The sequence below is a fragment of the Piliocolobus tephrosceles genome, chromosome 10 (assembly GCF_002776525.5).
Source record: "Piliocolobus tephrosceles isolate RC106 chromosome 10, ASM277652v3, whole genome shotgun sequence".
Lineage (NCBI taxonomy): Eukaryota > Metazoa > Chordata > Mammalia > Primates > Cercopithecidae > Piliocolobus > Piliocolobus tephrosceles.
The window spans coordinates 118,498,109-118,514,458 of NC_045443.1; the positions used below are offsets into that span (position 1 = coordinate 118,498,109).

At 46.5% G+C, this 16,350-nt stretch overlaps 1 protein-coding gene across 2 annotated transcripts in view; it reads right to left on the bottom strand.

The window, feature by feature from the left end:
* Positions 1-366: 366 nt before the first annotated feature.
* Positions 367-16,350, bottom strand: part of SPPL3 (signal peptide peptidase like 3) — a 145,822-nt gene continuing 129,838 nt past the window's right edge. The window contains exons 7-11 of one of the 2 annotated variants that reach the window (XM_023204871.3): positions 7,038-7,144; positions 6,398-6,561; positions 5,462-5,661; positions 4,026-4,135; positions 367-1,013 (exon numbers count right to left, since the gene is read on the bottom strand). In XM_023204871.3, coding sequence (XP_023060639.1) covers positions 921-1,013; positions 4,026-4,135; positions 5,462-5,661; positions 6,398-6,561; positions 7,038-7,144 — 674 coding nt within the window. In that variant the 3' untranslated portion in view covers positions 367-920. Of the gene's footprint in view, positions 1,014-1,057; positions 2,880-4,025; positions 4,136-5,461; positions 5,662-6,397; positions 6,562-7,037; positions 7,145-16,350 lie in introns of those variants that run through there. The other variant, XM_023204879.3, reaches the window with a different exon arrangement.

The following is a 16,350-nucleotide window of genomic DNA, read 5'->3' on the forward strand; positions in this document are numbered from 1 at the left end:
ACAGTCTCTTTGTGAGGAAAAAGGACTTCAGATCAGTGAGGAAGGAGTCTGCTGAAATTTCATAAACACGCCCTAATGCAGCAGACTTTAGGCAGCGGGGAGCAAAGGGAGACTGGAAGGGAAGTCCCATGTGTGCCTTAACTGCAGCCCACCCAGTCAATCTCCAACAAAAGGGCACAACTTCCAGAACTGGGGGGGAGTCCAGCGTGTCTACTGTGGGGAACTCAAGACAAGCAGAGCATTTGCTGTTTCTCTGTCAGAGTTTTAAGGGCTTTGAAGATTAGGAACTGGAATCCAGGGCGCATTCACAGCTGTGTGTGGGTATTTCCCCCCAAAACCTGCACAGAAGTGAGAATGACAAAATCATGACGTTCCTTCTGTCTGGAATTTAATTTTCTTATGAAAACAAAGACAGAAAAATTAAAATGACCCACTGCCAGGATAACATTTTGCACCGTCGCCCAGGCTGGAGTGCCATGGCGTGATCTCTGCTCACTATAACCTCCGCCTTCCAAGTTCAAGCGATTCTCCTGCCTCAGCCTCCCAAAAAGCTGGGATTACAGGCGCCCGCCACCACGGACCTGGCTAATTTTTGTATTTTTAGTAGAGACGGGGTTTCACCATGTTGGCCAGGCTGGTCTCGATCTCCTGATCTTGTGATTCGCCCGCCTCGGCCTCCCAAAGTGCTGGGATTACAGGCGTGAAGGATAACATTATTTCTACCCATCACTGGCACTTGCCCTTCATGCGAGTCATTTTGGAGCCCCTCCCTGTCCCTGGGCCCGTTTAATTAGCTATTTGCATCCTTGCTGGCTGCGAAGGAAGGAAGGGAGAGTCTGGAGTGGAGTTTTCGTCTTCACCCAACGCAGAGGCAGTTCTGAGTTTTGTGGACAGCAGAAGCTTCAGTTCTTTGACGTTATCTATGACTGGGCCAGAGGTGCAGGTGGCCAGGTCTGGGGACAGACAGGACTTCCCATCAGTCTTCCAGAACAGGGAGGAGATGGCTGGGAGCTCTGTTTGGTACCAACAACCAAAGTGAAGATGATGTGACAAAGGCTACAAAGGAATCATTTATTAAAAACAAAACCCCAGAAACCCCTCAGCAGGATTTGATGACAACAACAGAGGAATCCGACACCCTGATTGCTTCAGGCTCTGTTGACAGCAGGATGGGTGCCCCCTGTGAGCTCAAGCCACAGTGACACAGCACACCAGTTCATTACACAGGTCAAGACAGAGGGAGCCACTGGGGCGGGGACCCTTGGGGAGAGGCTGGGACTCAGGGCCCTTCTCCAGCCTTTGTCGTCAGGCATCCTCATGCCAACTGCAGGCTTCTCTCTGCCTCTGAACAATGGGTGCCTTCTTACCAGGCAGGGGCTGCTTAGGTAAAGGCCAGCAGACCTAACACTAGTTACTCCCAGAACTCTGGGCTTGCAGCAGAGACCACAGCACAGGGCCAGGCTCTCAGGACAGAGCAGCTGGCTCTTTCCCCAGCTCCTGGAATTTAGGGCCCACCTCAGAGGGGCATTTGACATGTGTCCCCCACACCCATCTGTCACCACAGGTAAACCAAGACTATAATCACAACAGCAAGGACAGGATCGTGTTGCTTTTTTCCTTTTTTTTTTTTTTTCTTAAAGGAGTGAGGGCATGGAAAATATACAGCACACCAATGAAACAAAATGTCAAAAAAAAAAAATACAAAAAAATAGAAAATAGAAAAATGTATTTACAAGTAGTACATTACTATGATGAAAAAGCACAAAGACACCTGCTGCTATAATACATGCATTGGCTCGAGAAGAAACTACGGAACACCCTGCAAGGGAGAAGCCTAGAAAAGAAAGAAAGGGCCGAGAAGGTTTGAACTCTTCATCCCTAATTTGCTACACTGATCAAAACCAAGTTAGGGCTCCTAAAGTCCATGAGTCTATCAGCACAAATGCTATACTGGTTTGTAACTGCGGAGTCAGTTGTGAAGGGGAAGGACAGCAGCTTATCCATATACAAGGAAGCCAGTAAACTGCTCGACATGCTCAAAACGACAGCAAGCCCCTGTCAGCTACACAGCGTGATCTTAGCAGGATTTCATTTTTGTTTATTCATATATATCTATGTGTGTGTGTGTATATATATATATGTACGTATGTATAAAAACCGTGCCCTTGTTCACTGCCAACACAACATCAGGGTGGACATGAACTCATTACAACAAATCCTTATGTGGATGTTGTAAGAAGTCACTCAATGTCTGTGGATTTAATAAGTCACTTCACACCACAGAAAATATTTAATAAATCCAAAAAAAGGAAAGAAGAATATAACGACAGAAGAGCTTCTGTCTCAGTTCTCTGAAACTGAGTCCCCCATAGGAAACTGGTCCCAAAGTTCTCGAGGGGTCATTGAAGAAACTTCGGTTTGCTAATTTTTTCCATCCTTTTAGTGTTCAAAAGTTCTAGAAAGACTCCTCGCTGTTTTCAGTTTTTAAACAGTCAAATCTCCATCTCCCCAACAAGGTAACAGTCTGGTGCAGATCCATAAAAACGTGGGAGGGAGGAGCGCCGGGGAGAGGCCTGTCTCTCTTGGAAGGGGCCCCACCTCTACATCTGCAGGAAGAGAAGGAACCAGACGGGGCTCCAGCACCTCTCTCCTGCAGACAAGCTCCCTTTAAATGCCAAATCCAGTCACACGGCAGTTCCTTAAACACAGGTACATTTCTGAGTACCAGGCCAGCTCTAAGAGGAAACAAACCATGAGTTGAGAGAAAAGGACTATGATGGCCATCTGGTCACTTTCTACGTGATCCATCATACTTCCAGGAATCGGGAGCTGCTGGACTTGGAGTGGAAAGGCTCAGACCACATCCGCCGGAGGTCGCCCTAAGAAACAAGGGACTTTCTAAGTTACAGATTTAAACACAAGGCACACACAGCTGTCTTATTCTTTAAAAAAATTTTTTTTTTTTAAAGATATGAAGTCTTCCTATATTGGCCAGGCTGGTCTCAAACTCCTGGGCTCAGACAACTCTCCTGCCTTGACCTTCGGAAGTGCTAGGATTACAGGCATGAGCCACTGCGCTTGGCCTCGTTCTGATTTTTTTTTTGGATGGGTTCTCGCTCTGTCACCTAGGCTGGAGTGCAGTGGTGAGATCTCAGCTCACTGCAACCTCTGACTCCTGGGTTCAAGCAGTTCTCTTGCCTCAGCTTCCCAAGTAGTTGGGATTACAGGCGCTCACCACCATGCCTGGCTCATTTTTGTGTTTTAGTAGAGACAGGGTTTCACCATGTTGGCCAGGCTGGTCCTGAACTCGTGACCTGCCTGCCTCAGCCTCCCAAAGTGCTGGGGTTACAGGCGTGAGCCACCATGCGCCATGCCCCCTTTCTGATGCTGGATCTGAGATCAGATTGCTTCTGCGGAAAATCAAAGAGCATTTAAATCTTACCCATTCAAAAATAACCCACTATTTTTAGGAGGACTCCCTAGAAGGGGTGCTTTTAGGCTCCTTGAGCAAGAAAAGGGCTTTTAGCAACTCTCTAGAGGTCGTGAGTCAGGTGACCTGGGCAAGTGAGTTGACCTCTGTAATCTGCTTCCTCATCCGTAAAACGGGGAACAGACACCTGGGAAATAACATGCTCTCTAATTCTGGTTTTATCATATGCTGCCTCAACACTATTCAATTTTAATTATTCCCAAACTTGAACGTAGTGTTAAGCTGTTAGATGGCGGGAGGGCACTGCTTTGAACAGAAGCAGAAAGTTCCCTCAGCTGGGCTCTAGGGCTTTCAATTAGTTATTCCTCGCCCAGGTGGTGTAGTGGCCTAGCTCATGAGCATTTTCTGACAGTGACTGCATGAGTCTGCAAGCGTTTGCTAATGCCAGGGTAGCGCACACACACACACAAAACAGCAGAGAGCAAAAGCTCACTCAGGGGCTTAAGCAGAATCACCTCCAGCGAGGAGAGTGCAAACCCAGGCACAGGGCCAATCCAAGTTATTGCTTTCACAGGTTTGTAACTGCTGCTCTCACCTTTAAATAGGCCATCGTGAGGAGTGGCAATAAGGTAAATGGCACCAAATAGAGAAGGGCGGGCTGGGCGGCCCGGTGAATGCGAGACGCCACAGTAGCAGTGAGCAGGCCTGTGAGAAGAGAGAAGCATCTGTGAGACAGGAGAGGGAACCCGTGTCACCTGGCTGCTGCTTGGCAAAGTCCTGCGACTGCACAGATCTAATGTGCTGTCGTCCATTCTATGGTTGGGGTGTGGAATGCCCAGCTTGGGCAGCTGAAGAAATGTGGATCAGCATAGCTTTAAAAAACACCTACAACTCCAAGGACACATGACTGACCCAGGTCTAATTCCTTGCTCTGGTTCCTGGGTTCAAACCCTCCCTCCAGCCCCAAGTGTGCCTCTGTCTCCTGTGATGCTGGATTTGGGAGGCAGAAGACCTGGGTTTAAGTTCCAACTCTGCTACTCACAATAGCTAACATAACCGTAGTTCAGACCTTCCACCTCTTCGAGCCTCAGCCTGCCCATCTGTCTAATGGGAATAATGCCACTTGCCTTGCCCCTCTGAGTTTGTGGACTGAAATGAACCCATGTGAATGAACTGCTCTGGGAAGAGGACAGTGCTGGGTTTGAGGAGGAGGCACGGAGTGCAAGAGACGCTCCTTTCCAGTCACTGTGCGGGAGCAGTTGCCTATGCAGGCAGGTTACTGCTTTTCCCAGCCCCATCACAACCATCTCCTGTCTGCCTACACGAGCTGGCTACAAAACTCAGCCTAGGTCAGAGTGGCAGAAATATAGAACTAATGAATCTAAGTATCTGTTGAATAAAGTAGGAAATAAATACAATAGTCATTCAACTCTAGAGGGAGTTTTTTCTTTTTTTTTTTGAGACGGAGTCTTGCTCTGTCACCCAGGCTGGAGTGCAGTGGCCGGATCTCAGCTCACTGCAAGCTCCGCCTCCCGAGTTCACGCCATTCTCCTGCCTCAGCCTCCCGAGTAGCTGGGACTACAGGCGCCCGCCACCACGCCCGGCTAGTTTTTTTGTATTTTTTAGTAGAGACGGGGTTTCACCATGTTAGCCAGGATGGTCTCCATCTCCTCACCTCGTGATCCGCCCGTCTCGGCCTCCCAAAGTGCTGGGATTACAGGCTTGAGCCACCGTGCCCGGCCCTAGAGGAAGATTTAAGCACAGACGAATCCACTGCACTGTGTGCTGTGTGTCCTTGGCTTTGAAGACTGACATGCTTTTCCTACAATCTTCTTCGATACACTGCTGGAGAGGGAACTGGCCTATCCAGTACACAGAACACTTAGCATCTCACAGGCCAGGTTGTCTATTACAGCACTCAGAATTCCTGCTCTCCTTCTATGCAGTATCTGTAGCTAGAAGACCTGATTTAATTCTAAGGGTTGGAGGTCAGCCAGAGCGAGGATCATCTGCACTCTCTGGTTCTCTTACCTACAAAGTATCCGATGAGGGTGCAGTGAAAGTAGGAGACCTTCTGCATGCGCCCGGAGATGTTGGCAGGTCCAGGGGCCCCACAGGAGTCCCCACTGGCTTGTTTTTTGTAGTTGTCATAGCGAAGGACAAAGCACAGCAGGAGACCAGGCATCACGATGTCTCCGATGCCCAACATGGAGAAGTGGCTGCCAGTGGAGCTGGAATGCAGTTTCACAGGTTAGCAACATCACACTCTACACAATCCAGTTTCTATTCCTTTTGTGCAAAGTTTGTTAGCTTTTTAAGGAGTCAAAGAGCTTATCTGCATGGTAGATGGAAATCTCCTCTGATGGAACATCAGTTTTAAGAGTGCAGAGAGAAAAAGCTGCAACAGTACTGGCACTAGAGATCTCCACCTGCCCCCCCCCCCCCCCCCCGCGTTTCAGGAGAGCCCCTTGGAAGTGACTGCTGAAGTGATTTGCATAAGTGCTGCTTCCTCTAGAAATGTCAAACGATTCATCATCTGTGACACATTCACTGTTGAGACTTCAAATAAGCACTTGGCTACTATTACAGGTGGAAGATTAAAGCAGTACATTCATTCTGCCAAGATTGTATTACCAGGAGCTGTATAATTCTACCATTAGAACCTATTTTTACAAATATCTTACAAGTTAAAAGGATCCAGATTCTCCTAACTCCCTCCAGCCAACTCGAAACAGTGGAAACAGCAGTGAGGCATGGCTGTTTGCTGACATTAATAAATAATAAAAGGCAGCGCCTGGATCACTTAGTGGTCGTTCTTGGCAAGCCAAGAATCTCATTCTCTTCTGCAGCATGGAGATAATGACCCCAGGTTGGGATCGGAATGCTGATGACATAAGAGACTGACCAAGGCTGGGAACAGACAGGCACAGGAAGACAGTGTGGTCCTGTCACAGCATGAGGTCCTACCTTGGGAAGACCAGTTTTCCAGGCAGAGACAGGCGAGGAACATCACGCCCAACATTGGGCCCCAGGTGGAGCTTCCGGGATAGAACGTCAAGGGGATTGTCAGCCGGCTGAGTGGCCACCTTCACCATGACGTTGCTATTGAAGATGTAGGCTGAGAAAAATACCTGCCGAGTTGGAGAGATGCCTTTAACAGAGGGAGCTGGAAGCAATCTGCTTTCAGCATCAGTCCTCCTTGCTCTTCAGAGCAGAGTCTCAGAATGCTGTGACCGCAATGCTTTCTTTGTATGATTTGAGAAAATCTTTGCTCTTCCTGTGTACTTGCCAATTTCTGCACTCTCCACACCCAGAGATTACTCCGTGACAGGGTGGCCCTCACTGCAGCGAATCTTGTCAACCTGTTACCTCTTCTATCCTAGGAGTCACACACACACACACACACACACAACCTACTGTACAACTTCTCAGCAAACAAAGGATCAGACTGCACACCCATGAACAACTACAGTTAAGGACTCTGGAGAGAGAGTGATCAGCGGCAGGGCAAGCCCAACTTTGGATACTTCTAGTTAATAGTTTTCAGGAGTGAATGCTTCACTTTAACACAAAGAAGGGGAGGGGCTCCAAGGACATAAACGCTTACCCAAAAGACATCATAGATTAGAAGTCCTGAGAGAAGCAAGCAGGAGACCTTGAGGCTCGGCAGGCGGACAAAGGCGATCATGGCGACACAGAGGCCCATGGCCAGTGCTGGGGAGGAGACAAGATACAGCAGATGGCAGTCAGTGTGGACTCCAGGCTCATCCTCTTTCCACAAGCTATGCCCCTTCACAGAGTTTGCAATTCCCTCAGAAATCAGGCAGCCCTAAGCTCCAGCTTCAGAAACTTACATGCAATTTATGCAAAGCACCCATTTCTTCAGCCTGTTTGGACTTGTGGAATTTGGGGTGATTGCTTTCCTCCTGCTAGACACAGTGCTCGGCTGTTGGAGACCCAGGAAACCAGTCTGAGACCTCCCAGGTGTCTTTTCCTGCCTTCCCTCCAATGTTGTGGATGTGCTGTCCTTGCTCCCTGCTTTAAAGTGAACTCACACCCTAGATAACACCCCCTCCCTTTCATTCACTTGGAGGCATCATCCCAGCAATTCATTAACTGCATTATAGAAAACCAGAGAATACAGTAAAGCAAAATAAAAAAATTACATTGCCACTTTTCAGAGATTACCCTGTTAAATATCTTCCTAGAATTTTTTTTTTTTTTTTTTTTTTGAGATGGAAAAATCACCCAGGCTGGAGTGTAATGGCACAATCTCGACTCACTGCAACCTCTGCCTCCTGAGTTCATGTTTGTATTTTTAGTAGAGATGGGGTTTCACCATGTTGCCCAGGCTGGTCTTGAATTCTTGTTTTTTTTTGTTTTGTTTTGTTTGAGATGGAGTCTTGCTCTGTCGCCCCAGCTGAAGTGCAGTGGCAAGATCTCAGCTCACTGCAAGCTCCGCCTCCTGGGTTCACGCCATTCTCCTGCCTCAGCCTCCGAGTAGCTGGGACTACAGGTGCCCGCCACCACGCCTGGCTAATTTTTTTGTATTTTTAGTAGAGACGGGGTTTCACTGTGTTAGCCAGGATGATCTCAATCTCCTGACCTTGTGATCTGCCCGCCTTGGCCTCCCAAAGTGCTGGGATTATAGGCATGAGTCACCGTGCCTGGCCTGGTCTCGAATTCTTGACCTGTGGTTTCCCAGGCCACCATTTACACCATTTGCAATCATGTTTTTTTTTTTTTTTTTTTTTTTTTCCTGAGACAGGGTCTTGCTCTGTCGCCCAGGCTGGAGTGCAGTCATGCGATCTTGGCTCACTGCAGCCTCTGCTTCCTGGGCTCAAGCAATACTTAGCCTCCTGAGTAGCTAGGACCACCAGCACGTGCCACCACACCTGGCAAATTTTTCTATTTTTTGTAGAGATGAGGTCTTGCTATGTGGCCCAGGCTGGTCTCAAGCAATAATCTTACCCTGGTCTCCCAAAGTGCTGGGATGACAGGCATGAGCCACCATGCCCAGCCTACAGTCCTTTTTTTAATGACTTGCTGAAAGTGGAGTCATCTGGAATTTTCTGGTGTTTCCCTACTGGGGTGGCTGGCTTTTCCTCTATCCCATATATTTCCCATAAATTAGATGTTATCATCTGAGCTCTTGATCACTTCCAGCAGGGCTTTCATCCCTGCTACTCCACTGACACTGCTCCTGGGGGCTTGCCAAGCATCTCCTCATTGGTAGCCATAGTAATCGACTTCTGTCCTCCTCTTACCCGACCTTTGGGCAGCAACCTGCCCAGCTGATGGCTCCCTCCTTCTCCCTTGGTTCTCAGGACAATGTGCTCTCCTGTTCCTCCCCTCTCACTGGCCACTCCTTTTCAGGCTTCTCTGTAGCTCCTCCTCAATTCCCAGCATTCCATGGTCCTTTCCTCAGATCTTTTCCTCTCTCAGTGATCTCGTCCAATCTCAAGGCTCTTGAGACTATATGTCATCAACTCACACATTTTTATTTCCAGCCTGAATCTCTTCTTGGAGCTCAAGACTCATACATCCTATGGCCTAAGGGACATATATACTTGGCTGTCTAATTGGCTTCTCAAATCTAACATGTCCAAACTCAGCTCTTAACAGTGTAGTCTTCCATCTCCAAGCATTTACTCTTTGCTTCCAATTGTGCAGATGGAAATCTGTGATGTTGTTTTTGACCCCTTTCTCTTTCTTTCACACCCTGCCTGGCATGAGCCGCCATCCTCTCCTGGCGTGCATTGCTGCAGTGCCCTCCTGCGTGGCCTCTCTGCCTCCAATTTAACCCCTAACACGTCTCTTCTTCACAGGGCAGACGCAAGCAGCTTCTGAAACCGTAAGACAGGTTTTATGGGTCCCCTGGCTCAAAACTCTTAACTTCCCACAGAGTAGAAGCCACAGGCTTCACACTGGCTGACAAGGTCCTGCTGTGACTGTGACCCTTCAGGTCACCTCCTGCTACTTCCCGTGCCAGCCACAGCAGCCTCCTCACTCTGTCCCCAATGCCGCCGCTTCAGTGCTCTGCATTTACTGTGCCCTCTGCCCGGAACAATCTCCTCCCAGAACCCAGCTGGCTCCCCTCCTTGTCTTTCACAGTTCTTCACTCAAGTACTAGCTTCTCAATGACAGGCTGACTTTCCTACAATTATATTTAAGATTATTACACTTCCTGCCCTTGCCTTATTTTTCTTTTCATCTCTCAACATGTGATATACAAAATTTCTTTTTTTTTTTTTTAAACATTCTCACTCCCCTCAACTCCAGTGAAGGTTCCCCGAGAGCATGGCTCACTGCTCACCCCTGTAGTCTAGGCCGGGGCCTGGCAGGTGCAGGGTCTCTCCCTTCCTTCAGCTCTCTTCCTGCACTGTTCTGCAGACACAGGTTTGATGAGGACACAGAGCTGTTGAGGAATTCTTCATGGGGTCTTGTGGTGGGATGACTGTCGAACTCTCTGGCCAGGGAGGACACTCTCCACTGTATAGCCCAAGCCCTCAACACGCATTCCTGTGGCGCTGTTTTCTAGCCAGTTCAACACAATTCCTCCCTCTCCACACACACTGTGTTTTTTCACAATCTAGACAGAAGGTCCTGCCCTGGCTCCTTGATCTGGAAAATCCATCCTCATTCTTAAAGAGCCAGGTCAGGATCCCTTTCTCAGAGTCTTTCCTGATCCAACCAGTCAGTTGCTGCTGCTTTTTTGTTTTTTTTGAGATGGAGCTTTGCTCTTATTGCCCAGGCTGCAGTATAATGGCACAATCTCAGCTTACTGCAGCTTCCACCTCCCGGGATCAAGTGATTCTCCTGCCTCAGCTGGGATTACAGGCGCACGCCACCACGCCCAGCTAATTTTTGCATTTTTAGTAGAGATGGGGTTTTACCATGTTGGTCAGGCTGGTCTCAAACTCCTGACCTCAGGTGATCCAGCTGCCCCGGCCTCCTAAAGTGCTGGAATTACAGGCATGAGCCACCATACCCAGCCCAGTTGCTTCTTCTATGTGATGTGCCATAGAACGTTGAATGTGTCTCAACTCACTCGTCCATTCTATGACTGTGTGAATATTTACACACTGGTGAGTTTATTCCCTAAGCTAACTGACCACGTGTTCCTCGGAAACAGAAACCATGTCTGATTCTTTTTGTGGATTCCCAGCACTTGACAGAGTTGACATTCAATAAATACCTGCTGAATGAATGCAAAACTGTTCTATTAACTTCAAATTTCCAATTATTCTAAGGAAAGTAAAAAGCCACATGAGCAGATATATTTCATTTTCATAGAACTGGTGGTAAACTGTCAATATATGTAATCAAGTGGGTAAATATAGCAGCTTGGCAGACCCTGGACACATCAACTAAATTACTATTTCATGGGTTCCTACTGTGTGGACGGTGCTATCTAAACACAGAGGAGAAAAAGCTGCTTCATCCCTACAACTCAGAATCTGAGTTGGAAAGACAGTAGTCAACCCAGAAAGAGCAAAATATGTATCTTCATCTCCACTGTCATCACTGTTATCAAGCACTCACTGAGCTACAGGGTGAGCTGCAGTGTGAATTCTGGAGAGGTGTGGTCAAGACCTAATTCTTGACTTTATAATCATATAGGATGTTTATTATACTAGGGTCTCCTTTAATTTTTAAATAATTCATAAAACACAACCAGCCCGGTAAAATGTATACAAATGCATGTCATTTGAAATGAACCCAATGAAATGTATTAGTCAGTGAGGCTTGACAAAGCTCAGAGCATTCAGAGCTGCAAAGGGATGACTGAAGCATGATGTTCAGGGCACTGAGAGACGTACCCAGAGCCCCTGCTACGATCAACTCACACGCATATCTGAAAGGACAGGCCCTCCCATGGTCATCATCTTCAGGAAACAAAGATTTGGTTGTGTCACGAGTCAATCAACAGGACATTTTCAGGGAGCAGCTCAGGCGGCTGGAGGAACGACAGTGGTCAGCAGTAGGTGGGAAGCGCATCGGGCCAGAGCACAGGTGAAACACAGGTTTGTGTATAGATACTGGCTAGAGGTGATCTGTTCATGGACTTACAGGTGAATACATGGAATGCAAGGCATCAAGGGCACAAAGAAAGTAACAGAAGGCCTAGGACGGACAGATGAGAGACAGGAGTCTATGGGGAGTGAGGGTCAGAGGACTGAATGATGCAGCTCACTAGTAACCAAGGGAGGGGCGGGGAAACAGACTGGACAGAGAAGCAAGAGGCCAGGCTCCTCGGGGTAAGTTTATTTGCCTCTGTGACACATGCAGACGACCTGTCCCTTCCTGACCTTTTTTTCTTTTTTTTGGAGATGGAGTCTTGCTCTGTCACCCAGGCTGGACTGCAGTGGCATGATCTTGGCTCACTGTAACCTGTGCCTCCCAGGTTCAAGCAATTCTGTCTCAGCCTCCCGAGTAGCTGGGCATACCAGCGCCCGCCACCACGCCCAACAAATTTTTGTATTTTTAGTACAGATGGGGTTTCATCATATTGGTCAGGCTGGTCTTGAACTACTGACTTCAGGTGATCCGCCTGCCTCAGCCTCCCAAAGTGCTGGGATTATAGGCATGGGCCACCGCATCTGGCCCATCCTGACCTTTTCTACTCAATTTACCATAGAAACACTTCATCCTAACAGCGCAGGGGCCACTTGCTGCTTTGTCATTCAACTCATGCTAATCCTCCTCTACCTGGGTCTAAACTAAATATGGAACAGACTGCTCAGGGAGACTGCCCAGTGACTGGGTTTTCCATGATTCTAGACAGTGTCATTCTATCCTAACCTTCCAAATAAGAAAGTCTGGGTTCATCTTCAACACATCACAGTCTCTCATCATGCACATGAAATCTGCAGCCATTCTGAGGTGTTACCCTTTACTGTTACTGCAGACCTTGCTCAAAACTCCGCCTACTTTCTACTTTGCTGTGTCTCCTTACCCGCCCTCCCTCTTACTCTTTCCCATGTACTGTTCACTGCCACTCTCAAACATCTGTTCACATCATTTCCTGCCTTCAGGTCACCAGGTTCCCTTCTCTGTGACGAATCAAGTCTAATTATAAACTGCATAAACTCAGGAGGCACAACCTCCACAGAACGGAGCTGAGCACCACGCTGGCTCTGCCTTGGCGTCTGTCTGAATGTGTTCCTCCTATTCCTCAGCCTATCCCTTCTCTCCATCTGTGTTAAGTTGAACACCCACTTTCCAATTAGACCATCTAGGTCCTCCTCACTCTAGTCTAAGTTCCATATATGAAGACGCAGAAGGCATCCCTTTGTCTCAGAGAAAGAAGGCTCTTAGAGGTATTTGGAATTAATACCACTCTGACCAGCGAATACTGCCACAAGCGATGTCATATTCCCAGAACGTGTTCTCAATCAGTCATTTAGTTTGCCTGCCTTTCATTCTGTCATTCAAGTAACCCTTAAAAAATCTTACCTTCTCAGAACTTTTCAAGGTTAAAGTGAAGGGAGGTGCTCTCTTTCCCTTGTGGCTTTAGACACTCCTGAGACTCTCTTATAGGTTCACCAACATGCTTAAACTTTTGGTTAAATGCATATTAACCGAAAGTGTTGGGGGAAGTAAATGATTAATTTTAGCCATTTAGCTACGGTTATTTTCAATTTATCACTGATATCTCTGTATCACACTGTCTTCTACAACCAGTGGGCCAGGGACAAAGACAGTGAGACCAAACGGAGCTCAAACGTTCTCTACGAGGATGACATAACCTGTAAGGTTTCTAAGCAGTGCTCCCGTTCTCGATACAGGCTCTCTAGATATCTATGCCCTGTGTGGACTCAGCGCACCAAGAGTGTACCATTTTATTTATTTATTTATTTAGAGACAGAGTCTCACTCTGTTGGCCAGGTTGGAGTGCAGTGGTGCAATCTCGGCTCACTGCAACCCCTGCCTTCCAGGTTCAAGTGATTCTCCTGCCTCAGCCTCCCGAGTAGCTGGGACTACAGGCGCATGCCACCATGCCCTGGTTAATTTTTGTATTTTTACTGGAGATGGGGTTGCATCGTGTTGGCCAGGCTGGTCTCCAACTCCCGACCTCAGGTGATCTGCCCGCCTCAGCCTCCCAAAGAGCTGGGATTACAGGCGTGAGCCACCGCCTGTGTAGCATTTTAAAACAAAATATCAATTGTTAGACTTCTGGCCCTAAACATGTTCTAATCATAGGTTAGCAGCAACTGCTATAAAACGAGGGGACTGAATCAGACATCTGTCAAGACTCTGTTAGTCCCTGAACTAGGCAGCGGATAGACTGTAAATCAGGTTCTATGATCCTTGATCACTAGGGGTGCGTGCTCAATATTCATCAGCTTTTAGTTCACACGCCATCACCCATAGGTTGAACTCTTTCAAGTCTTCCCAAATCTGAAAGGTTAATTTGCCAGATGAAACTGAGAGTAGACAAAACAGCCCTACACTTAAGTTCGGGAAAATCCTGAAGCCCATTCTTAATGTTAATACTTCTTAGTGTAGCCCTGAAAATAATTTATCATCCTGTTTTCACTCTAAATTAACTTCAAAGAACAGACTTTAATTAAGAAACACTAATTTTAAAAAACCTAGCCACCAAATATCATATCACTGCTTACAAGATGATTTCAGACTCTGCAGAGAAGTCTGAAAGATAATATTCATGGCAGAGAGCAACACATTTCAGTGTATTACACAATACAGCTAGAAAGCTAGACTACTGTGACAGCAGAAAACAAGTCAAACACAAGAAACAAACGCAAAGCTCAAAGGCTCTCTTTGAGGAAAAATTCCATCCTTGGTCACGAGGGCAGTTCAACCAGTGCAAACTGGTAGGAAGAAGAGATCCGTGGATAAGTAATACTGGGAAACTGCAGTAATGACAGAAAACAGGGTAAAATTCTAATTAGGGTTTAGGGGAGCCTCACTGAACACTCAGCAAAACTTTTCAACTGTGAAGTGAATTTTCCAATGGAAATGTACTTCTGATAGTGGCCACTGGGAACAAAAAGTTTGTCCTTTATGGCCAATTTTCTATCAACTGTACAGTCTAGAGGAAGAGACTCGCATAGTAAAACAGACCCTTTAGTATGTCTTACAGAGAGGTGCTCACTCCACTCCTCCCTTAGTGAGTCTGATAAACCTGTCCCAGACCTGTCTGCAGAAGTACAACGAAGAAAATTCTCCCGACTTGCTCTAAAGTGTGTGTTTCCAATGGCTGTGAAAAGAATGTCACCTTCCACCAAGCTAAACTGTTTTTTTTTGGTAACATACTATTAGTAAACAGGCATTTTTTTCTGTTCTCTGCAATGCTAAGGTAGGGCAGAGCTGAGGGTAGAAAGACCACACTGCTTATTGTTTTGAGAGACAGCTCATCTTTTTTGGGTCAGCAGCTTAGTAAGCACTTTAAACCCTCAGCAAAACATGTAAATAGTATCATGTGTGCCTGGACACAAGAATAAAGAGATTCAAGAAAGGAGAGCCATCAAAAAGTTAGCAGTGGGATTACTGAGAAACTCAGACCACATGGCATATGAGACTTCAAGGCAGTTAAAATATCATTTGTCATAATACGGGCTTTGCGTCTGCTAGCATTGAGATTAATCATCCTGCTTAGGTGATTACTGTTTTACATTACTTTAAACCAGCAGCATCTGGTGCTTTCAGCGTCTCATTCCACATTTGTTTAGGTGGATTTAAGTGCATCGTTATGGGGGTGGTCTCTCAATCTGTCATTTAAAGACACCATCATAAAACAGTTCCTCTTGGGAATATGGTTTTCAGTCCCATATTCTGTGAAAAATGGTTCACAGTCATCCAAACAGCCAACTTACATGCACTGAAAACATGTGGTTTAGATTCTAACCAACTAACCGGAATTTCTAAATAGTTACTGTTCAGACATAACAGTAAGAGAGATATCTGCCTGTTTCCTCATCAGGAAGCCACTGGACTAGGTAAGATTTAAGGGATATAATCATAAAAGATATGAGATTGATTTGGACTAAAATTTATTCTCTGTGCTCCAATAATTATCATGATCAAGATTCCTTAATATTGTATAATATATATTTTTAAAAGATTAGGTTTTACTAAAGTTTTTCAGAATCCCCTTCATGCTCAGTTTATACATGAATCACTTCTTCCCTACTTTAAATTAACAAATCATTGTTTGCAGAATTCAACAAGTGCTACTCTCAGGAAAAGTCTAATGCACACAGCTGTCACTTTATCACTCTTAATAATAACTAGTCCTTATAGAATCAGCACTTACCCAGCCTTTTACCATAAGCTTGGCAAGCAACTTGTTGTATTACTTTGAATGTAATTTCATCAACTTCCAGAAGCACTGAAGTATCGTAACATAAATCACAAGCTACTGAAACCACTAATTAATACTCGATTTGGGAAATCAGGTTTGATAGCCACTTAAAAATTGTAGCCATTGCACTTCAGACTGCTGATATGCATAGTGGGTTCTCTAGTACTGAAGCAAACAATCACAGCACATGTTTATATAAGGGAATACAAGATGCTAAACAAACGACCAAACCTGTCAGAATCAGCAAAGGTGAATTACTACACAGACGGGCATGGATGATTTTGACTTTGCCTTCCCTGTCTGTGTCATCAAAGGTCTGTAGAGTCTAGAGGGTAACTTGGTCTGCAAACTCAAGGAACTGTTTTAATAGCTTGGTATGGCCGGGCGCGGTGGCTCAAGCCTGTAATCCCAGCACTTTGGGAGGCCGAAACGGGCGGATCACGAGGTCAGGAGATCGAGACCATCCTGGCTAACACGGTGAAACCCCGTCTCTACTAAAAATACAAAAACTAGCTGGGCGAGGTGGCGGGCGCCTGTAGTCTCAGCTATCGGGAGGCTGAGGCAGGAGAATGGCGTAAACCCGGGAGGC